At 47.0% G+C, this 24,141-nt stretch overlaps 1 protein-coding gene across 1 annotated transcript in view; it reads right to left on the bottom strand.

The window, feature by feature from the left end:
- Positions 1-24,141, bottom strand: part of DLGAP2 (DLG associated protein 2) — a gene marked incomplete at its 3' end in the record, with an annotated part of 747,505 nt that overhangs the window by 33,746 nt on the left and 689,618 nt on the right. Inside the window, exons 8-9 of the mRNA XM_081221055.1 lie at positions 21,618-21,765; positions 16,375-16,594 (exon numbers count right to left, since the gene is read on the bottom strand). Of these exons, the coding sequence (XP_081077181.1) occupies positions 16,375-16,594; positions 21,618-21,765 (368 nt within the window). The remainder of the gene's footprint in view (positions 1-16,374; positions 16,595-21,617; positions 21,766-24,141) is intronic.

Raw genomic sequence — 24,141 nt, 5'->3', positions numbered from 1 at the left:
AAAGTGATCAAATATAAATTTTAAAGTAAAAAATGAAATGATTACTTAACATCTTTAGGTATCTGACGGCCTGACTACTCTATTTTTATTTTTTAATTGAGTCCAGGCAGGGAACATTCTTTTGGTTTTAAAAGCCTGTCATCGATTTCTTTCACCATGTGTCTAATACTGTGAAAATCCCTGGAGATTTTCAAGTGGCTTCCTGATTCTAGGGAGAGAGATTAAAATGCACTTGTGTTTTAATCCATTTCCTGAGTTAGTCTGGATTCTGCTTATGTCTTGGGGATCAGATGAGTTGGTGAGACACCCTGAAAATAATGGGGGTGACAGAAAGCAGCGGCTCTGTGACGTGCCTTCTCTCCTGAGTCTACTGATACCAATATGAGACTTTGTGCCACCAAGAAAAGGTTAATTACACTATTTAAGATGGAAGGAGCCACGCATATAATACATTTTAGGGAGATTTCTATGAAAATTGTACTAAACTAATAGTAGTCATACTTAAGGGACCTGTTAGAGCTGAATGAGAACCACAGCAGAGGCAGGTGAAAACCATACTTTTCCAGATATACGCGGTACATATACGCGGGACTGAGTTAATCTCATTGGGACCCTTTCTGAAGAAATGGCTCAAAGCCCTGGTCAGAAGGGTGTGAGCTGGGCAGATGGGGAGAGGCTGCAGCTGCTGACCCTGCTGGCCAAGCGAACTGTGCCCCAAACCTCGTAGATGATTTATCCTGGTTGTGTGAGAAGGGCTGCATTCCAGACGGTTTTGTCCAATAGCATAGCCCGGAGCCAAATTTAAATGACCTAAACTTCTAAAATATCTAAACACCTCAACTACACTTAAACATCAGTTCCTCCGCATTTGAGCTGCATTTCAACTGCTCAAAAGTCACGAACAGCCAATGGGGACAGTACTGGACAGAGGCCAGAGAACATTCTCATTGCTGGACGGTGCTGGTCTAGAGGTTTTCTCCAGGCAAAGTCGAATCAGTATGAGCAACCCCCCATCTGTTCAACAGATGACATAAAGCAGAGGACATCAATCATAAGGACTTCCCTTTAGGTCTTCAAAGTGTTGGGTTAGCAAATCTTTTGAAGGAGAATTTGGAGAAACACATTTTATTGGAGGTAAACGAACTTGAATGGGATGAAATACACTGCTGCTCAGTCTATACTTCCACACGGCTCTGCATAATCTCAAATGTGAATACATCGTTACTTTAAATGCGTGCCTAGTTACCCCTCCACACCTGGAATTCTGGACACCATTTCTGAATTCAGTCCTTACAAGTCATTTGCAAGCCAAAAAGGAAATTTAAAGATTAGCATTCTGTCATATAAATACGTAATCAAGATAAAATATTTTTCAAAAGTCAGGCATCGCCGTTCTATTTGAATATAACAGCGACACTTAAATTCACTGCACTCTTAATTAGAACTTCAAAGATAAGAGCATAAAAGGAATTACAGTCATCAAGCCCATGAATGTCTAATGAGAGTCTGGATATTGGAGAAACCAAACCAAAGGCAAAGATTCGTCATAAAAGATTAAAGCTATTTTGACACTTTAATTAATGTTAGTCTCAAAACATAAGTGTAAATCAAACAGGACACAGAAGTCTTATCCCACTGGCGTGCACACAGTGGTTTCCCTAAAGTTACAAAAACTTGCCTGGGTCCCCCAAGTTCTGGGGCAACATTGATGGGCTGGTGGCACAGACATCTACCTCGGCTGTGTTAATTAGCAAGAAATTATAGTCTAACCGGCATCTAACATCTTGCAGACAGTAAAATGACGTGATGACAACTGTTTCACGGTTTGAGACACTTCCTGTTTTCATTTTAAATATTTAAAACTCACTTTCCACAGGAAGAACTTGGATTTTCTGAAGAAAAACTGAGAATGAGCCAACTTTTAAGGATGTGAAGAATCAGATAAACTTTCTAAGTACAGAATTCTGAGTGTTCAAGGGCCCAGGCAGTAAACAAAAGGGTAACACAACAGGGAATTGATTATAATGACAGCAAGCGCTGAGCTTATAGAGATCAGATAACAAGACAAAACGATGAAAACGTACGGGCAGCAGAGGGGGTCTCTCCCCCCTACCCAAATCAAGTGTCCAGTGTGACCCAACTGTGTCCCGCGTCTTTTGAGAATGGGAGGCTTTAAACTTAGATGAAAAACATTTTTGAAAAGCATGGTTTATTTCAGTGGAAAAGCTGACAGACCAATCACAGGGACACAACTGGGTGACTTGGGTCAATCTGTTTGTGGAGAATTTGCAGCTCAAGTAGTGGATGGCACTGTCCTGTCCTCACAAGCAATATGTGGGCTGCTCTTTGTTTTACTTGGGATGTTTAATCGTGACTAAAGTCTACATTAAAGTTGTGCCAGAATTGTATTTTTACCATCAAGATGTGGGAGGGGGTAATTCTTGGGTGGGGTTTTGTCTGATGGTGAAATCACTGATTTTCATGTCTGCTCACGGCAAATAAGGAGTATGTAGCTGTGACCCACTGGAGTTGAAGCATCCAGAGTTGCCACACTACTGTCTCTTGACTCAAGGAAAGAAAATGACCTTCCAATGAAAAAACAGATAAAATGATAAAGCTGATGCTACTTGCAAGGGTAAAATCAACCCATAACTTCTGAGCTAGTTACACCTACTGATGCTCAGCGTCTAATGAATACATGCTAAATATTGTCTACTTCTCCCAGAAAGTTCCATAAGAAGGTTGGAAGACCCCCAAACCTCTAATATGGACAACATAGTCACAATCTCAAGGTGACTGTAGTAGAAACAGATACACAGTCATTGATCCTGACACACAGGACAAGCGTCAGAGGCATCTTCTGTGTGTGCCGTGTTGAGATCAAGCAGTCAGCTGTGCCAATAAATCAGAGCTCCCGGCTGGGGGCTTCCCGGTGACCTTTCTGAGCCTGCTTGAATCAGTAACCACTAACAGTTTGAACATGAACAGCTCGTGTGGCCAGGATGCTGGTGGCCACTAGGGGCGTGGGATGGGGTGTAGTGGCTCTGCCTGGATGCAGTGAGACCCTGGCCCTATTCTGGCACCGCTGTCAGCGGCCATGGGGCTCCAGGCCCCGCTCACCTTCTGCAAAGGGAAGGATCCTACTCCCTTACAAAGCTCGCAGACCCAGCACAAGGACAAATACTGTGCAAACACAACGTGTCTGTAAACTCCTGCTTCGTCCTGGCCATGGAACTATATCTGCTCTGAATTCCCCATTAATAATGGGACCCTGAAAACCAGGGGCCTCTAACAGCGTGAAGGGCTCACTGCAGCCTCCAATCTCCAGGATATCATGTCCCTCCCTGGCCTGCAGGAGAGGGTGCATTGAGAGAAGAGGTTGGCATGGAGACTGCACAGTGAGTCATCCCAGAGCCCGGCCTTGAGATAAAACAGGGAGGAGATGAGACCTGGACCAAAGTGGCCATTTACTGTGCTTTTCAGAAACGGCTGGCAACGTGTCGGTCTGCCAGCTGCCTGCCATTCCTGGGCTCCACCTCCCACGACATTCTTTATTAAAAAGAAAACCTGGTCCTGACACCTGGAGCTGGAAAATAGATGATGCAGAGTCTGTAATGAAGCACAAAGAAGTTCTAAATGAGTCCCCACAAAGGACTGGTTTGCTGATCCATGGGTCCCTGGATGTTTGCTGGTGACTGCAGTGTGCTGTCAGCGTTACATAAAAAGTTTTATTCTCAGTTCTAAACTCGTAACATCAATCACAGAGTGAAAAGCACCTGCACTGGGGACAGTGCTACCACCTGAGGGCAGCTCAGAGAGAAAAACATCCCTTACTAATTAACCCGTTTGTTCATTGTTTTTGTTAAAAACTCAGCAAGTATTTCTTCAGTGTTTAGCACATTCCAGGCCCTGGGGACCCAACAGTGAGGAAATCCCGGCTTTCCTGGTCTTTTGTCCCAGGAGAGCAGACGCTGAGCCAGACGCATCATTAAAACACACAGGATGCTCTAGGTGACAGACTCCAAGTGCAGCTTCATGACATGTTTGTGAAAAGTACCACGATGTGTATAAAACCCAACTGACTTTTCTGCCTAAACCTGGGGTCTAGTTTAATATTCAGTTAGCACCAGGTTCTTGGAATTATTTTCCTAAAGGAGAGAGAGAAAGAAACACAAACATCTCTAAATTCCACACCTGCATGTTAATGAATGTATGACTAGAAAAAAAGCCAACTTAACTGAAGGGAAAAGAGGAATCATTCAAATGGGGCTTCAGAAAAGGAACTCCCTGATCTCCAGCCACAGGCAGGGCCTCTATGTGCCTGGAGTGTGGGCAGGGCTTGCCGTGGGCGTCCACACCTGCAGGACAGTGGGCGGGGCTTGCCGTGGGCGTCCACACCTGCAGGACAGCATCCATCTTTCTTCTCCCTAACCTTTCGTATTTGGTTCTGATGAGCGCAAATCCAGACTGAGACTAGAAACAGAAGTTTTTCTGCAGCCTGGCAGGTGCCCAGTCAATCAGGCATTTTCCTGCGTTTAACTCTCAGTGAGGAGAAGACTCCACCTGCACCAGTGGTTCTGTGGATTCGCGCAGTGAACAAAGACATCAGGGCTGCGTGTGAGGCGTCTGGTGGCCGAGCACTGCAGGCTGGAGCCAAAGGGCCACGCAGACCATCCTCGGGAGGGATGGAGGTCCAGCTGCCCACAGCTGCCTCTGTGGCCTCCACCCTCTGGGCACCCTGGGGCTTTGGGCCTCCCAGACGATGGAGCTGACGCTTGACTGAGGACCAGGGACGCTGGGGTCGCTGATCAAGAGCTGAGCTGAGCTGAGCTGGAAGATGCTCTCGGCTTGCCGCTGAGGACCCTGGACTCCCAGGGGACTTTCCTGCTGCTGTGACAGGTCTCGCTCATTTCTGCCAGCCTCAGGGCTGCCCACTGAACACACGGCACATGGAACCTAGCTGGTTCCCCGTTTCAGCCACGCAGGACACCTGTCAATCCTATTGGCTTCAGCACTTGGACCTTGGGTTGTAGGTTTGAGAGAGTGAACGGGTTTCTCTGTTAGCACTACTACCCAGATACTTGCCGTGTGAGGCCAGAATTAGGCTGAGCGGGGATTTTCTTGGCGGAAGTGGGTATGGAGACCTAGATTTGGAGCAATAGTAATGGAGCCTGTATCTGTCCTTTCCCCAGTATCTCTGCTTCAGAGACTGTCCCCACGCTCCTGTCATCTACATACAAGGGATGCAGATGTAGGCTCTGAGCATCCTTTGAGAAGCACACAGCACCTGCCTCTTCAATAACCGCAAGTGACAAAGTAACTCATTTCCTTTCGGTACCGTCTGCCACCTAGTACAAGTCTTTTAGAAAATTCCCTCACAGTGACAACTAAGCCTCAGTCTTCAGGAAGGAGTATGTGGGAGGAGACTTCTCTGTCCCACAGTTAAGATCTAAGATCTAAGTTCATGCCGTAAATATTCAGAAGAAAAGAGAACTTTGAGCATTTCATGAATCATAGCCCACTTGGTAATAACTCGCCATTAATAAGTAGAAGGGATCAAATATTAACTACCAAGTATTAGCAGAGAAAATTTGAGCATGGTGATTAGCTATCTGCAGATGTGTCCAGAGCTTCTAAATCTATTTCAAATTCTGTTTCCCTTCATTTCATGAAGCAGCTCTTTAGTACTTTAGAGACATTAGACACAAAATAAAAATCTGTGGATTTGATTCCGTTGATTGTGTGACTGATCAAAATGGCAGTGCAGGAAAGACCTGCTATAAACCCATAAACCGATAAAGAAAACACCAACTGTCCATTAGAGAAAGTGATCACAGCACACACAGACATTTTAAAGAACTGGAAAGGTGGCCTTGCCCCATATTTGCCGTATGGGTCTTTCTCCAGGAATTCAGCGGACCTACACCTGTTCATGCCAGAAATGAGCACTGTTCCTTAGCTGGCGAACCTTTTCCTTTTTATATCTTACACTCATGGTAACACTGGATACGATCAATCCTTATCCCTCTCCTTCTTGGCTTCCAAAAAGTAATAAACGGGTAAACAGAAGTACAAATGTTCTTTATGATAAATCCACTGGGAATTTCAAAGCGCTCCCATTATTTGTGTTTAAAAAGCACAGCATGGCTCTGCAGCTTAGTGGCTATGTTAGGATGAAATAAATCCCATGTAATTAATTATTTTATAAAGGAATGATTTACACATATGAATATGTGTTTCCTATGCTCTATAGAACTATTTCCTTACTATGTTTCACTGCCACCTATCTGTCATTTGAAAGGAATCCAGGCAGATATAACCCAAATCCCTAAAACCATAAAGCAAGCCCACTATGTATATGTGTGTAGCACTCTACTTTTTTTGGCTTCTGAACAGGGGTTGAAAGATCAATCTCAACCTCATTCAATCTCTTCCTCCAAACTTGGGAATGTTAAAATGGCCTAAACAAATTCTGTTTTGGCCTCATACCTCTACTGAAAATAAATGATAACCAGCAAGCACTAACTATAAGGTTGAGTTTTGAATAGCTCCAGTATCTTTGTAAAGGCAAAAGGAAGTTAGTGGTGGAATTTTTTCCTCACTTAAAAAATATTTTGAGCTATGTGTATTTGGCTTTTGGACATCCTCAGTGCTAGAGAAAGGCAGTTCACTCAAATTCAGTTTACATGCCTGAATAATTCTTACCTTTTCAGGGAATCAAAATCAAAATTGGAAGGATCACCTGAAATGATTTTGCAATTAGCGGGCCACTAAGGACCTCTTTTCAGAAGTGCTCAGATGTCATATGAGGAGTAATTAACAGGCATGGGTTGCTGCCATTCTGGGAAAACCTCTGCACTTGACCTACATTGCAGGATAAAACTTCGGGATATTATTTGTATGTTTTTTCCCGCAATCCTTTGCCATTGCAAGCAGCTCTGGGGTTCCTCTCTGCAAAGATTTTGTTGGGGGAAGGCAACTCCAGCTTAACCTTGCCTTGACTTTGGTAAAATCCTAGACTCAGTAGAGGTTGCCCAGGGGTCAGCGGGGAGAGGGCAGAGAGCAGAGGTCTGCAGAGAATGCCGGCAGGAGGAGAACCTGTGGGTCTCTGGGAAGCTGAGTCCTGACCATGCAGTGGAGGCCCAAGAACCCTGAGGCCATGCGGAAAGGGACACGGAGACCTTAGGGCAGCGGGTATCCATGACCGGGGGCCTCCAGATGCCTTGATGCCACATGGGAGTTCTGGCCTTGTAATACCCTGGGTTCACCCCCAAATGACCAAGGCTGAATATCAGGCAGGAGGGGTGGGACACTCAGAATTGGTATTAAACTGATTTAAGAAAAATAAACTACTGTGTTATTTCTTACACAGCTAAGTTGTAGGTGATCCACTCACATGTCACACTGAATATCTGATAAAGAAGTCGGTGGGTACCATGAGTTGGTACCTTCCAGGGAAAAACACAATGGAATATTACTCAGCCATAAAAGGAAACGAAATTGAGTTATTTGTAGTGAGGTGGATGGACCTAGAGTCTGTCAGAGTGAAGTAAGTCAGAAAGAGAAAGACAAATACCATATGCTAACACATATATATGGAATATAAGAAAAAAAATGTCATGAAGAACCTAGGGGTAAGACGGGAATAAAGACACAGACTTACTAGAGAATGGACTTGAGGATATGGGGAGGGGGAAGGGTAAGCTGTGACAAAGCGAGAGAGTGGCATGGACATATATACACTACCAAACGTAAGGTAGATAGCTAGTGGGAAGCAGCCGCATAGCACAGGGAGATCAGCTCGGTGCTGTGTGACCACCTAGAGGGGTGGGATAGGGAGGGTGGGAGGGAGACGCAAGAGGTAAGAGATATGGGAACATATGTATATGTACAACTGATTCACTTTGTTATAAAGCAGAAACTAACACCCCATTGTAAAGCAATTATACTCCAATAAAGATGTTAAAAAAAAAAAAAAAGAAAACATCCGAGAGAAAAAGCTGAACGAGAGGTCTGAGGGAAGGGCTTAGCAGAGGGCGAGTTTAAATACTGAATTTTAAATATTAAGTGAGTGCAAATAGATTTAAATATTTTATACACTGTAAATTCTCAAGTCAACCATTCTTACATTCAACAAATATTTACTGAGTCCTGTACAGCCCAGGGGTACAGATCAGGAGACTGGGCAAATCTAAACTCAGCTGCAGCAAATCCCAAAGTGCCCAAGTGTGGTCCTGACCTTGGCTGATACTAGGAAATACAGTAACTAAAGACCAACGATGCCCCAGAACCATGGGTTTGTGCACTGTCTTGGGCAGCATGTGCCAGCCTGTGAGCAGCAGCCCTGCTTAGTAGTGACAGTGGCATTTGTGATCTCCAGCTGGTTTCACCAGAGCCTGGTGGGGTAAGACTGGTCATATAGCTGCAGGTGCCCGTGTGGCCAGCACGCCATGAAAGACCCCACCCCGGGCAGACCTCGGGCCTTCTCGCCCCGCGGTGTTTGCACACGTGCTGCTCCTGCTGCTGTCAGAAGGCGTGTTCTGTGTGACGAGCAGTGAGGGGCCTCTTTGGATGCACACTGTCCCCCTGCTGTGTGCTGTGTCCTCTGATGCAAACTGAACACTCGTGGGTGGTAAACTCCAGCCCCTGTTCTAGAAGTTTCTGATACAGTGTTTAACAGCCCCTAAAGGTGCTTTGCTCTCATGGCAGTGGAGGAAAGACAGTCAACAGTAAAAGTTAAAATAATTTCTGATATCGATTATCTATAAGAAAACCCAATGCTGCAAATACTGAAAACTGCATGTATCGAGCAGAGAAATCCCACTGTGATACCTAACCTGGGCTGTCACCTGTCAGCAGCTCGGTCAAGCCGACACCCTCCTTCTCAAGATAACGTTTTAAATTCAAAAACTAAAATGCAGAGGATTAAACAATTACATCAAAATATAATCATCAAAATGTTAAAAATGTCTGTGATGTGTTCGCGTCTATTAATGCAGTACATGATGAGATCCGGCAACGGGACTAATAACTACCGTAATTTCAAAGCCTGATGAGCGTAAACGGTGTTTCAAGATCCCTGCAGGAATCGTAGGGCGACTCTGAACTGACACTCCCGCACTCTGAGTCAGACGCACTGCTAATGTGAGCGTGTTCCGTAGCATTCCTAACCCAGGGCATTGTGAGTTACAGTTAGACGTCAGAAAAAATAAAGGTCCACTTTTTATCCCAGCTCAGTTCATGTGGCCCCGAATTCCCGGATATATTAGGGACCCCCAGGGGCCCATGGATTCCAGGTTGGGGACCTCAATTCTGGAGCCCGTGGCCTCTGTGGGGAGACTGTTGCCAGCTTCCTTGTTATAGTTTCCTGCAGGGCGTCAGCTGCAGACCCACCAGGTGAGGATGGGAACCTTCTCCCTGGAAACTACATGCCCTTAACCCAGCAGTCAGGATGAGCTCCGGGCCCTGCAGCTCTGTTTCTGCTGAGTCCTGGGCCCTCCCTCAGCCAGCTGTCTCTTGGTTGCTTCTGATGCTGGGCCTCTCACTCCCTCCTTTATGGTGATGGAAACTGGCTTCTCTGGCTGCCACCCTCGGTTCTCTTCCTAGACCAGAATTTCACTTGCCCTCTGGCTCATGCACGCTGACAGCCCTGGTTAACGAGTCACCCATCCAGTGCCAACCCAGTCCCGGCAGCGGGGACACTCTCAGGGACTCACCTGAACCGCCAAGTGGGACTTCTTTTCTCTGATGTCCCCGGGCCCCAGGGAAGGGTGTGGCCCCCAGAAGGTAGCATTTGCTGCCTTGGGTGTAAGCCTGGGCCACGCATGTCTACAGGGAGCACACTGTCCTGTAGGCCAGCTCCCTGGACGTGCCTAAAACCTGTCATGTGATTGTTGGTAACCACCGGCTTTCTGAAACGAATAGTGTTTTCATACTTTTAGATCTACCTGATTGATCATTTTCAAACGTAGCTTATCAACATCTGTGAAAACACCTTTCATCTTAATGAACCCTCCCCCGCTGCCCCGTCCCCCCAGCCACAAGGACAGAAGATTCTGATCCATCTCATTAAAGTCCAGGTTTTTGCCAGAGAGAGAGAAGGCCTGCTGGTGAAAATTCTCTGTGTAAATACTCTGACCATTTAAAATACAAAACCTGAAGAAATATTCTTTGGAGATACTGTATTAGTCACGTCTGTCCAGAGAAACAGACCAAGAGAATGTATCCATACATAGAGAAAGAGGTTTAGTGTGAGGAATTGGCTCATGTGACTATGGGGGCTGTCAGGACCGGAGGTCTGGGGGGCCAGTCAGCCAGCTGGGAGAGACAGCTGATGGGTAAGTTCCAGTCCGAAGGCCAGCAGGCCCAAGACCCAGGAAAAGCTGATGTTTCAGTTCAAGTTCTAAGGTAGGAAAAAGCAGATTTCCTACAGTCGGGCAGGGGGAATCCTCTCCTACTCAGGGGAAGGTCAGCTTTTGTTCTGTTCAGGCCTTCAACTGATTGGGCATGGCCCACCCACATTAGGGAGGGCCATCTGCTTCACTCAGTCTATTCACTCAAAAGTTAACTTGTCAAAGAAACACCCTCACAGAAACACCCAGAATGACGTTTGACTAAACATCCAAGCCTGGCAAGTTGACACATAAACTTAACCATCACCGGTATCACACACAGAATTTTCCACCGTTCCTCAGTTGGAAATGCCTTAGTCCTCAACCACTAGTCCAAAGCAAAAATCAACCAACCACTAGCAAACAGAATGGGAAAGACAGTGATAGCATGAGACAAAGAGGTTTCAGGAAGTCTCCTCTTCCCTTTCTGAACGATGCTTCAAAGGATAATTTTTCTTAAAGGCCAATTCTCCAGAAAATAGAAATACCTAACAGGAAACCATTTTGTATAAGTCCAAATACACCACATTAAATTTTCAAAGTGTTTCTTGGAAACTATAAGCAAAGAAGAAAAATATGAAGTTGCAAAAGTAACAAGTGCATTTTAAAGATAATGTATGGAAAATTATTAAGTCCAGATAATAAACTCTGTGTACATACAGGACTTTATGGACACATTTCTCTGATTTCCAGTGTTAATTCTTTTCTACCTCATCGCAAGGCAAGAAAACTAAATCCTGACAGTGAGTGATTTGATTGAAAAGCATTGCTACACTCCTTCTTCCTGAGAGCAAAATTATTTTCTTTTCAAAGTTCTTAGAATATTTTATAATTTTGTGAATTTAAATAACTTGTTTTAATTTAATGTTTTTTTAACTAACATATTTTAAGAAATAAAAGCCATAGTATCGATGCTTTCTAAACATATTTATGAGCGGATGTAAGTATACGCAAATAGTAAATATAATTTGCTACCGTGGCCTAAATGTTTTGCCATCTCATATCTCTATATCTTTAAAAGGGAAGTACATTTTTTAAATTTTTTAATTTTTTTGTGGCCAAGCTCACGGCTTGTGGGATCTTAGTTCCCCGACCAGGGATTGAACCTGGGCCCTCGGCAGTGAAAGCGTGGAGTCCTAACCACTGGACTGCCAGGGAATTCCCAGTACATTTTAAACATAAATGAAAATTAGGATTTTTTTGTTTTAGTAAACATGTACTTTTGTTGGAACGCATCTGATAGGGGGGTAGGAGGGAAGGAATGAGATGAAGAGCAAATCAGTGAAGGCTTCCTGGAGGAAATGATTCCTGGGTTGACTCTGAAAGCATCGCTAAGAATTAGGCAAAAAAAAAAAAAAAAAAAAAAAAATCCGAAACAGCAAATTCTGGTCTCAGCAAATAGGATATGCCAAAGCCCAGAAGTGAGAGACTGTGAGGAGGGGTGAGTGCCAGGGGAGGGGGTGAGAGGGCGGCTGGGGGCCGGGCCGGGTCAATCCAGGTCACACACTGGCTGCAGACACTGTCGCCTCGGCTCATGGAAGCCACAAAACCATGGGGGTACCAGGTGGGCAGTGCTGGACCAGGCTGAACTTTCAGAAAGTTGGGTGGAGGGTGGGTGAGAAGGCACTTAGGGGACCAGCTGCAGGGCTAAGCAGAGCTCCAGGTGAGCACGGCCAGGTGCGCAGCAAAGAGCGGGGCGCAGGTGCAGGGGGCGGGCTGCCTGGGAGGCCTGAGGGGTCGGCCCCACAGAGCTTGGATCTCTGCAGGATCCTAAAATCCAGCTGAATGATTCACTCATCCATCCATTTCTTTATGCAAGCATGAATTCATTTATTGAATCACTGATTATTCAGGGCGTAGGATGTTAAAAGTTAAATCTGACTGGTTCACTTCTCCACAAGTTAAACAGTTATTTCTTATAGTGACTGATCACTCCTGCTATTGTGATGGCCCCATGGAATCCCAAAGGGTCCTGGCTCGAGGCAGGAAGGAGGGTGGGAGTTGGAGGGGACGTCATGGGGGAACAGGCTGGAGTCACGTGGCCAGAGCTTAGGAAGGTGCCCGATTGCACACAATGGAGGCTGTCTTGGGAACTGGAAATCATGATGTATGCTTCAGGGACAAGGTACTATACAAACAAACAACCAAATAAAACAAGGTTTATGGCTGTTTCCTCTGTCGTGCTTTGTATGGATTTTCCCTTCCTTGTAATGACTTCTGGAATCAGTTCTGACATATGTTGAGACAATTTCTGACCCAGAGAAAAATGAGTATAATCTAATTTTATAGAGTTTTCCTCCATGATATCAATAACCTTCTCTCCCTAGGAAAATCGGGTGAAATGCATATTTAGACAAGTAAATTTATCTGATAAATCATTTCCAGATGAGAAAGAAACCATGTGTGAAATGAAAGTAGATGTTTTCAAAGCCACTTCATTTAGCGAGAGGACCCTAATCAGTAAGTGGGTTTTTTCGTAACAAGAGAAACAGTGGGATGGAGATACGCCCATGGTTGCAGGTCCCAGGGCTGAGCAGTGGATTCTGGTCCTATTTCAGCTCCCTGGAGATGAGATTGCAAGCGTCTGTTTCAGCTGAATCACCACCGCCTTGAAGGGTTGAGGGAAAAAACGGTGAACTCAAGCCCCCCAAACAAGCAAAACATTTACTAGCAGCATGAACCTGGCAAGGCTGAAAATAGAATGCCTAGCATCAGAAAATCTACAAACAACAAATGCTGGAGAAGGTGTGGAGAAAAGGGAACCCTCTTGCACTGTTGGTGGGAATGTAAATTGATACAGCCACTATGGAGAACAGTATGGAAGTTCCTTAAAAAACTAAAAATAGAACTACCATATGACCTAGCAATCCCACTATTGGGCATATACCCTGAGAAAACCATAATCCAAAAAGAGTCATGTACCACAATGTTCATTGCAGCTCTATTTACAATAGCCAGGAGATGGAAGCAACCTAAGTGTCCATCAACAGATGAATGGATAAAGAAGATGTGGCACATATATACAATGGAATATTACTCAGCCATAAAAAGGAACGAAATTGGGCCATTTGTAGAGACGTGGATGGACCTAGAGTCTGTCATACAGAGTGAAGTAAGTCAGAAAGAGAAAAATAAATATCATATATTAACACATATATGTGGAATCTAGAAAAATGGTACAGATGAACCAGTTTGCAAGGCGGAAATAGAGACACAGATGTAAAGAACAAATGTATGGACACCAAGGGGGGAAGGTGGCGGGGGGATGGTGGTGGTGGGATGAATTGGGAGATTGGGATTGACATGTATACACTAATATGTATAAAATAGATAACTAATAAGAACCTGCTGTATAAAAAAATAAAAAAATAAAGAAAATAGAACGCCTAATACATATTCTAAAGCTCTTAATGAGCCTTTCATGCATATGTTTGATATTTAATTATTATTAGAATTAATATTATTAATATTAATATTAATAATTACATATTTGTATTAATATTACATATTTGCATTCATATAGGTGAGACAACAAAAGAACACCAACTTTCCTGTTTCAAGCTCAAAAAGAAACATTTAAATAAATCTTATTCTTCAAAATAATCACCAGGAATGTCTTTGAAAATAACTTTTTTGGGGAATTATTTTCAAAAGCTAATTTTAGAAGTATAAAAGAAAATCAATGTGTCAAAATAATCTCTCTCTCTCAACACATATGCACACTGTCAACCAAGGATAGCTATTAAATGTATATGATCTTCCAAGCAGTATTTTAACACAAAATCATTGAAACCCTGTTTTTGCCTCTCTGACAGGAGACTCTGAATCTAACTGGAAGTTCAGCTTTAATAGAAAGTGGGCATGTACATCCTGCTCAGTTGGATGCTTTTGTTTTTCTACGTTTTTCCAGACAGAGGTTTCTCATTTCTTTGGTATTTTTCACAGTCTTATTAAGTAGACTACTGTTGCATGCCATCTCAATTCTATTTAGGAAAGAAATATAAATATTCAGTTTACAATGTTTAGAGTAAAACAGGGGAAGGGAGGAATTAAGGATTCATCTGCACCTACATTTCTTCAAAAAGGCAACTTGTAATTCGATATTTCAGTTATTTCAAGGCAACTCGATATTTCTCCTAAGGTTTTCCATCTCTTCTCTTATTTCCCAGACCATTCCCTAACTCTGGAAGGCACGCCTGCTCTCTGGCTCTACCACAGTCTTCAGGAAACTGTGACTCCATAACTAGGCCAAGATCCAGGAGAACCTTTAAAGAGAAGCATTTTGGGGTTTTTTTTGGTGCATACATGATGGGAATGCAAAAATGTACTTCGTAAAATGATATGTACATAAATTAGAATTTTAGTCTGAGTTCTGCACTGGTTCTTGTATTTTCTCTATGAAACCTGTTTTATTTTTATTCTCCCTGGAATGACAACTCTGTAAACAATAAAGTCATTTCCCACTAGGTAATTATTGTTTCAAAGCATTTCTGAAGACCAGGAGAGTGCTTAATTGTCACTTGCTCGTAGGAGACACTCAGCGAATATGGGTGACTACATCAGTAATTACCCCTTAAGTGTGTTTTTATAAACTGCAAGGACTGTAAGCCTCGTTACTTCCCTGAGTTTGCTCATTTTCCACATTTTTTCCCACCCCTACGAGGGGCGGTCCCCAACTTCACGGACAACAGGGTCCCCAAGGGGTGCAGTCCTGCCGCCCGCAAGCCCCCGACGGCCGCCCCTGCAGCCCCGCGTGGCTCCCGCAGGGCCGGGCTTCCAGAACAGCACCCACGGTGACTCCCGGCGTTTCTTCAGAAGGCCCCGGGCTCAGCTGTCGGAGGGCATCACCACCTCCACCCTGGGCCACAGGACAACATAAAAAGATCACCGAGGCCCACAGCGCTCTGCTCACTAATCCTCAGGCTGACCTAATCAGTTACTCAGAGCTACCGCTTCTCTTGGACACCACGGAGAACCGAGAATCTGAAAAGCTAACCTGCCCAAGGTCTTAGAGGGATGATGGAGCGGGTTGGAATCTGGTTCGCCTTGCGTCCCACCTACAGGTGCTGCGTGGGGCAGCAGAGGTTTACAGCAGCGGCCTGAGGCCTGCAACTTTAATTACACGCAGTCGCCCCAAAGTCGCGCTCACCGTCTTGGCTTCAGACACACCCAGCTCCGTCCATGGCGTGGTGACGCGGGCCCTCCCCCACTCTGGTCCCCAGTGCAGTCACCTGAGCCAGCTTCTCTCCAGTTCTTCCCAGATCTGTCCCTGTTCCCCCTACCCCACACGACCGCAGGTCCAGATCTCACACTCCTCGCATCACTGCTTGTGCCTGCGCTGCTTGGCTTGGCCTTTCTATGTGGCTCGGTGACTTCGATGCCGGCTGTTTTAGGGGTGTCCCCAGGCCATGCTTATTCACTGTGTTGTATAAATAACCATAGTGCAGCAATATTTAGTTTAGGTGGTAAATTTTCAAAGGGGTGGATGTGGTTCTCTCTAAGAACTGAAGGAAACTGTGACCTTGAACCTGCACAGCCCCTAGAAGATGAGTGAATTTACATGAACAATCGATTTGCTCTGTGGCACTGAATCATGGTTATGGATCTGCTCACCAGGCCACAGAGACCAGGGTGGACCCGCGCTGAAGGACCCTAGGAGTCATCGCACGTCAGCTGAGGCTTTCCTGCAATCTGTTCATCTTTGGTATTTGAAACACAATCACCTTCCAAATTTTCCTATATAAAACTTTATGAAGACTCTACTTGAGTATTGTAAAGTACCTTGACAAGCAACAGATTTCATCCTAAGAAGAAAGGTTATCTATGAAAGAAATGTTTCAAGACACCATTGCAAACAGGAACATGTCACAAGCATAACTGGGAAGTGTCCAAACGTTTGGAGGGTAACTTACACCCACTCCTCGCAGGACACAGGTGGCACATGCCCCTACGTGCCCCCGGAAGGTCAGAGGGTGTCCCTTACCTGCCGTGGGTCTGGCAGTTGAGCTGACGTCAGAGGGAATCACCATGGGGATACGTTCATCGTCTTGGGAGTAACCAGCTTGAATGGCTCGCAGGTAACTGTGACTCCGTGTGCGGAAGCCTCCCGGGAGGTCCAGGGCGTCCATGGCCTGAGACTCCACTTCACTGAAGACGGATTCACACACCGACTCGAGCTGCCCATTGAGGTCCGCCTCGCTCATCTGGAAAGACCGACAGCCCGGGTGATGGCGAGACCCAGCCAAGGTCATCACGGCCACGTCGCAAAAGAAAAGAGAGCACAGGTCAACCCCACCTTCACTTACCATCTTCCATTTTCAGCATAATTAATTTGAAATCAGCATTGGGAATCACTATGCTTGGGAAACAGCTTATTGTGTTATTTCTTACAAACACTAAGGAACACCGCCAACTCCCAAGATGTCCTTGAAAGCCCGTGGACCCCGAGGCAGAACTTTAAAGGATGGCTGGCAGTTATTACCAGTGCAAGAGAGACGGGGAGCTTAAGAGTTTCACATGCTGTTCAGAGTATTAGTCTTTTCTCTTTCTCCATTTCCAGGTGATGCCTTTGCGTCCTGGACTGTTTACAGCTCAGACAACCCCAGGCGTGGAGGCTGTACCCGCGAGACTCATGGAAACGGCTCAAGCTGATCTCACTCTGCTTCCTCTCAACGTCCTGGAAACTAGCGCCCAGCTCGGTAACATGCTCACATCCTTGTCCCAGGACAGCAGCACAGGCCTGTGTCCAGGACGGTGCTGCTGGGTACACACAGCATGGGAACCACCTAAACTCCGGCGATGCTGTTTCCCTCCTTCAGTCTGGGACGGTAGTGCCTGCGCTTTGTTTGATGGTTCCGCAGGTCAAGTCATTATTTTCAAGCCTGAGATTTAATTTCCAGGTAGAGAGCCACCCTGGGAACCTAAACGTTCCAACTGTATTTAAAAAAGACACGATCAAGCTTTGGCTAGTGGAGGGGTCGTAGGAGGTGTGCACGCAGGGGCCTGACCGTCGGGTGAGCTGAGGGCCTCCGTGTGTGCAGTTGATGGCGGGACATGCCTTCTGAGGTTTTTAGGTGGTGACGCTAGTGTATTTCCCAGGAGCCCAGTCTAGAGGTTTTAAATGGAAACCCAACAAAGTGACACAGAGCGCTAAGGCAAGGTTACAGAGCACGGGGTCAGGGAGGGATGGGAATTTTAAGAACGAAAAGCCCCAGTTGGGCAGGTGACGTGCAGCTGCTCCCAGGCCCAGGGTTCGTGGGCAGAGGCGGGGGTGGGCCTGGGGGGCTGGTGTTTGCCCCGTGGTTGGAGGGGACTTGGATGAACGGCCCCGCCCTCACTGCTCCTGTATTTAGGGCCCACCCCCCGGGGGGCACCGTACATGTTAACATGGAAGCGTGTGTGGGGATGCTTGCGGTGACCCTGACACGGGAGGGCTAAGGCTCTGGGGTGCATGGGTAGGTGTGAGTGGAATCAGGGCTCAGGCAGAGGCCACAGACGGGGCCCACGGAAGGGCCCGGAAACCTGGGCTGGTCTCCCTGCGCAGGCAGACTCTGCCCTCCGACCCCCTCGGCTCCCCAGCACCCAGTCACTCCTCCCAGCCGTGTCCTTACAGCTGCCACGACCTGGTCACTGTCTCAGCCCAGCACGTCCATTAGTCATTCATTCCACTGCTTGAGATGTCACGCACAACTTCCTGAACACCCCCGGTTATGTTGACAGGTAAATAAAAAAGTATTGTTTTAAACACCAAATTAATCCTTTCCCTCTAATTGTTCACAGAGTAAAAGCAAGTAAAAGAATCAGATTTCCTCTTCAATAGGGAAGACACCTTCTGCCCACCTCTCATTGCAGACTTGGCTATGGGTCCTGGCTTCTACCTGAGATGCTTTACCTGATTCCCCGGCTTCTACCTGAGATGCTTTACCTGGCTCCCCGGCTTCTACCTGAGATGCTTTACCTGATTCCCCGGCTTCTACCTGAGATGCTTTACCTGATTCCCCGGCTTCTACCTGAGATGCTTTACCTGGCTCCCCTGCTTCTACCTGAGATGCTTTACCTGATTCCCCAGCTTCTACCTGAGATTATTCAGGAGCTAGAATAATGGCTCCTTTCCTTTCACTGGACAAATCCCAGTGAGAACTGCCCATGGAGGACGGTGCTGAGGGGGATTTAAAGGCGGGACTACTGGCCCGAAGCCCAGGGTAAGAACGAGAATCTTCAGGTTGTTCAGTCAGAAAAGACCAGAGAAAAATTAATGGGCGACTGCATCATCCGAATGGTTTGAGGGTGTCTGACGTTGGAAAGAGACACACAAATTCAGGGCAAAGACAAATGACGACACCCCACCATGATCGCCTGGGGTGCCTAGTGAGGGAAACGCATCTGAAACACTCGCACTGGTTTGAAATATGACATTTTCTGGAGTACAAATTCCTTTCAATCTAAGTTTTCCCTTACGTGGAATTATATCAAAAAGTCTCAGATTGTTTTATGTCATTTATGTCAAAGATCCACGTTAGACAACCTGAAAAAGCCAGAAACTGAGTGATGCTGTGAGCGTCCACCAGCTCCAGGACGCAGGATTTCGGTGGATCCCTCCCTTTCTGCAAACCTGCCTGCGCCCAGGAGCTTCTCCACCGGGAAGAGACACTATCAAGCTTGCACGTGCATTTCACAAATGAGGGATGGACATTTCCGTGAGGACCATTCGGCCAGTGCTTCCAGCTACAAGACTGATCAGTGAGGTTCTAGAAATGAAGGGGACATTTTTTTCACCCAAACAAGTAGTTGAGGAGGATCTCAAACTGGTCTAGACAGGAACTGAAATGACCTGTCCTCTGAGAGGTGATTTGTTCACTAGCTTGAGGGAGATTTGGAAAAGTGGGTGTTTTGCTTGGCAACTCAAACCACAGCTCAGGCCCACTGGAAATGTCCCAGGAGGATGTTAAGCCAGTGTGGTTGGTAAGTAACCAGTGCGGGCTGAAGCAACCAACTTCTTTGGTGAACTATAAACGCAGAAAAGCACTTAAAGTGCTTCTGGAGAATGTGGGCACCGAGAAACCAAAGAAGAGAAAATTGGGAAGATGGTGAGAAAGGTGACTGTCCCGTTGGTAGCAGAGAGGTCGACATACAGCTGGGGGCGGGCCCCTCGGGCGTCAGGATGGATGACAATTCCAGAGCAAGCATGACGGTGAGGGTACGGGGGCCCTGGGACCGTGCGCACAGCTGCTGGGGGTGAAAAATGGGGCGGCCGCTGTGACAAACCATACAGAGTTTCCTCAGAAGGTTAAAACTAGCACTCCTGTCTGATGCAGCAACGCCACTTTTGGGTCTACGTGCACAAGAACTGAAAGCAGGGACGTGAACAGACACTCGTACACCCGTGTTCACAGCTGTGTTACTCACAGTAGCCAAGAGGGGGAAGCAACCCAAGTGTCTGTTGATGGACAAACACAACGTGGTCCATTCACACAACCTTAAAAAGGAGGCAAATTCTGAAACAGGCTGCCGTATGGATGGACCTGGGGGAAAGTGCAATAAACTAGACACAGAAGGACACATACTGTATGAGTCACTCATGTGAGGTCCCTGGAGGACTCAGGTCCACAGAGACAGAAGGTAGACGGTGGGGCAGGGGCTGGGGGAGGGGAAAGGGGAGTCAGTGTTTAGTGGGGACGGTGTCAGTTTGGGACGACGAGAAAGTTCTGCAGCTGGTGGTGGCGATCGTTGCCCAATGATGTGAATGTACTTAATGCCACTGAGCTGGACACTGAAGTGGTGAAGACGGTAAATTTTATGTTATAAAAAATTTATAATTAAAAAAGAAAAGGATGCATGACAGAAAGAAGCTACCATCACACCGAAACAGCTTTTCAAAGACGAGAAAGAGATAAGAGACGACGGCAGGACCTGACACGGAGGAAGGCAAACGTCCTTCCTTCAGTGAGTGAGGATGCAGGGGCCCCCCTGTCCCCGTGCGGGTCTCCTGACATCCCCCCGCCCCGGCACCCGTCCTGATGTGCAACAAAGCATCCGCCGCAGCCCTGAGCCTCCCGGGTTCCTGGGAAAAGGGAGCATCGTCAGAATTATCCGGATGGTGGATGAGCAGAAACAAAGTAAACGCAGAGACTGTCTAGGGACCGTGACCTCAGGAGATTCGGCCGGGCGGAGCCTCAGCACAGATGCTGCCCCAGGGGCAACAGGAGCAGCTCAGAGCCTCACTCGGGCCCTCAGCCTCGGGACTGTTTTTTTTTTGGTTGTTTGTTTTTTGTTTTTTTTGCGGTATGCGGGCCTCTCACTGCTGTGGCCTCTCCCGTTGCGGAGCACAGGCTCCGGACGCGCAGGCTCAGCGGCCATGGCTCACGGGCCTAGCCACTCCGCGGCATGTGGGATCTTCCGGGACCGGGGCACGAACCTGCGTCCCCTGCATCGGTAGGTGGACTCTCAACCACTGCGCCACCAGGGAAGCCCCTCGGGACCGTTTTGTCTTCCCGCCCAGGGAGCGGGCGTAGCTGCCCCATCCCCAGAGCTTGCCCGCTCCCATGGCAATGGCCACCTTGTGGATCCCAGGGCGAGACTGAAAATATTCCATCGCACTAGCCACACGTTGGGTCATAGGGACACTGAGAACCAGGCAGCGGCGTTTACGGAGCGGTGACTAGGATGGGAGGGGTGAGGAGGGCCGGGTCCCGTGGGGAAGAGGGAGACAGTCTGCAGGGATGCGGCGAGGCCCCCCGGCACGTCCCCCTCTTCCATCTGGGGTCTCGCTCAAGCAGTAAGAAGCCAAGGGGAAGGTGTGGACACACCTGCCACCTGGTCTCTTCAAAGCATAAGGGAGGCTGTGACCTTGCCGGCTTTCCTGGAGCTGAGAGGGTGTCTGTCCCCAGAAACACCAGCAAACTTGGGCAGCTGGCGCTGGGAGAGACCCTGTGTGTCCCCTCGGGGTGGGACCCAGACCCTCCACATGGGGGGCGTGACACAGGGAAGGAGGCTGCTCAGCACGGAGGGGACGGAGGCCAAGACGGCCAGCTAGTCAGCCACCCGGGCTCAGAGCAGGTGGGAGAAAGAATGACAGAGCCATAAATGCAGCCCCTGCCCCTGCAATTAATCTTATAAAGTTCCCGGGGGCGCACCCAGGCCAGGATGACTCCAGGCTGGAATGTGCGTCTGCTTGCGGCCCTCGCAGGGGCTGACTCAGGGCGGGGTGGGAGGGAGGAGGGACCCCACCTGGCTGACGCAGCTGGCCTGGCTGAGGGTGCTGACGGCCCGCATGTAGCTCTGGTTCCGGGAGCGGAATTTCGGGGAGCTGTAGTTGGCAGAGGGGTCCAGGCTGTGGACGGCAGGCCCGTCGCTGGCAGCTTGCAGGTAGCTCTGGCTATAGGAAAGACACGGAGAGAAGAGAAGAGGCTTCCATGAGCATCGCCGCAGGGATCGCCCAGAGGCTGTTACCAAACTTCGTCCTGCGGTGGACACCTTTGCCTCATGTAAACATTCCTGACAGACACTCGCACAGATGCGATTTCCTCAAAAGCAGTGGGGGAGCCTATTTACAAACTTGTTTTGAAACCTGACTTTTTATGATCAGGTAGTGACATCAGGATCACTCCACATAGAATAAAAAAGTGCTGAAAGCACAGGTAACTCACACACCATAAGAGCGAACTGGGGTCAAAAAACCATGAGAGTCTCACAAAAATCATGGTAGCTTTTAGCAACTTTACACACTCAGAAAAATAAAAGAAAAAAATCAAAGACTTGCCTTCCGTTTTAACTTATGAGAAGTTGTGCAGATCACGCAATACAGGCAGAGAGCAGACTGAAAAGTCAAATCCATGTTGTTATCATAATGATCATTTTCTCTCAAACAGCTTTAAAAATCTATTTCCTCTGGTATCCCTTCTTGTTATTTTGCAAAATGTTAAAAGTATGGGAAAACCTTGAGGGTGTCTGGCATGTAGAAGGCTCGGCTTAGCTTGCGTTTCTGACTAACTGAACTCCTTTCAGGTTTTGGTGACAGACTTTCCACAATATAGTAAGAATTCCTCTTATTTGACCCCAAACTGGAATAATGTGGACACAAATAATGAGTTTATTCTTCTTTCGCATTGCAGATCACAATGGGAACATTAAATAGGATCAGTGCACAGGCCTGTGTATAAAAATGTGTATAAATATGAGGTTGCTAATTCTGACTCCATATTTGGCTGAAGAATGTTCCCTTGTTTTTCAAAGTAAATTCTTGATGTAAATTGTTTTCTCTGTGCCTTACTTCTTTAGAAATGGGGCAGAAGAGAAAAAAAATGGGCTCAATGAAAAGTTCTGATTAAGCAAAGCCCACTTCTTATAAAGTCATTATTTGGGGTGAAATTAATAATATGTATTTTAGATATTAATAGAATACAATTTATATCATAAATTATTATAATAATAATTTTTGTTTTAAAACCAGGTGTATAACATATTCCAGCTCCTACCTTCCTCCTCTCTACTCAAAACAAAAAAAAAACAAAGAAAAAAAAAAGAAAAGCAAGGAAAGGGAATGGGAGAGAAGTGAGCGTGGAGCCAGCTCTGACCTTGGCTCGTAAAGGGTGCAAGCCCCTGCCCAACTCCTCGTTAGCCCTGCTGCTCCAGGCCGGGGTCTGCACCAGCACGGCCACGGGTCCCTTTGAGCCTCTGTGGGCCCACAGCTGGAAGCAGACAGGTGTGCGACCACCCACAGCACCCACGGCCACCACGTGGGGCACAGGCTAGCTTGGACGTGACCTCGTCAGCCTCACCTGCACCGTGTTTAGTCCAAGGTCACCTGCAGGGGCCTGAGCATCCCGGCCTCGGTGGTGTGTGTGGAGGTGTGCTGCGCGGACCCTCAGGCTCTCGGCCTCATGTTTGTTTTTGCAAAAATGAAACCTTTCTGGGTTCCCCTCTCCTTCTGTTCCCTTGAATCCCCTCACACTAAGATTTCTACCTGTTAGCACTTTTATCTTACTTCCTTCCGACAGAAGAGCTTTCCCTGCTGATTAACACCGCTCTTCATTATTTCAACATTCTCAAATTGAAGTTCTGAGAATCTTTAAGAGAAAGGCTGTGTCTTCTTGATCTCTGTATCCAGATTTCCAGCCCAGAGCCTGGCGCCGTGAGCCGGGGGGTGACTCAGAACTACAGCAAATGCCCCTTCGGTGGTAGCTGGGTGGTACCCACACACGATTCCATGTATTTGTGATTCTACGTTTCAAATACATTTAAAAAACTCCCAACCATCTCCTTATTCCAACACAGGGTAGCCTCTTAAAGAAGAGCTTCCACTATAGAAAGCTAATCAGGCTGTTTTCTTTTACAGACTCACAACAGTTAACGTTTGCTATACACTGTTATGCTGGATCCCTGTAAGCTTCCAACCCGGTACCAACCCATTCAGCGCTCGCGGGAACCCCACACAGTAGGGCCTCATCATGCAAACAGGGAGACCGAGGTGCAACTTGCCCAGGTGCCCCCGGGGCGAACGCAGAGGTAGACTCCAGGGCCAGGCAGCCTGGCTCCGAAACTCACGCTTTTAGCCCCAAGATTGCAGCTGCTGAGTCACAGGAGCAGAAGGGCCCACGAGGTCTGGTCCTCTATCACCAAATGTTTTAAACAGTAAAAAAAAAAAAAAACCCAACTGTGCCTCATTAGGGTTAATAGAACTTTAAACATTTTAATAGCTTGGCATCTTCTAATACTGCCCAGGAAGGCCAGCGATCCTCACAAATCACAGACC

The sequence above is a fragment of the Mesoplodon bidens genome, assembly GCF_964165515.1.
Source record: "Mesoplodon bidens genome assembly, chromosome: 20".
NCBI lineage: Eukaryota > Metazoa > Chordata > Mammalia > Artiodactyla > Ziphiidae > Mesoplodon > Mesoplodon bidens.
Note: the sequence above shows the minus strand (reverse complement) of the source record. Positions and strands in the feature narration are given on the sequence as shown.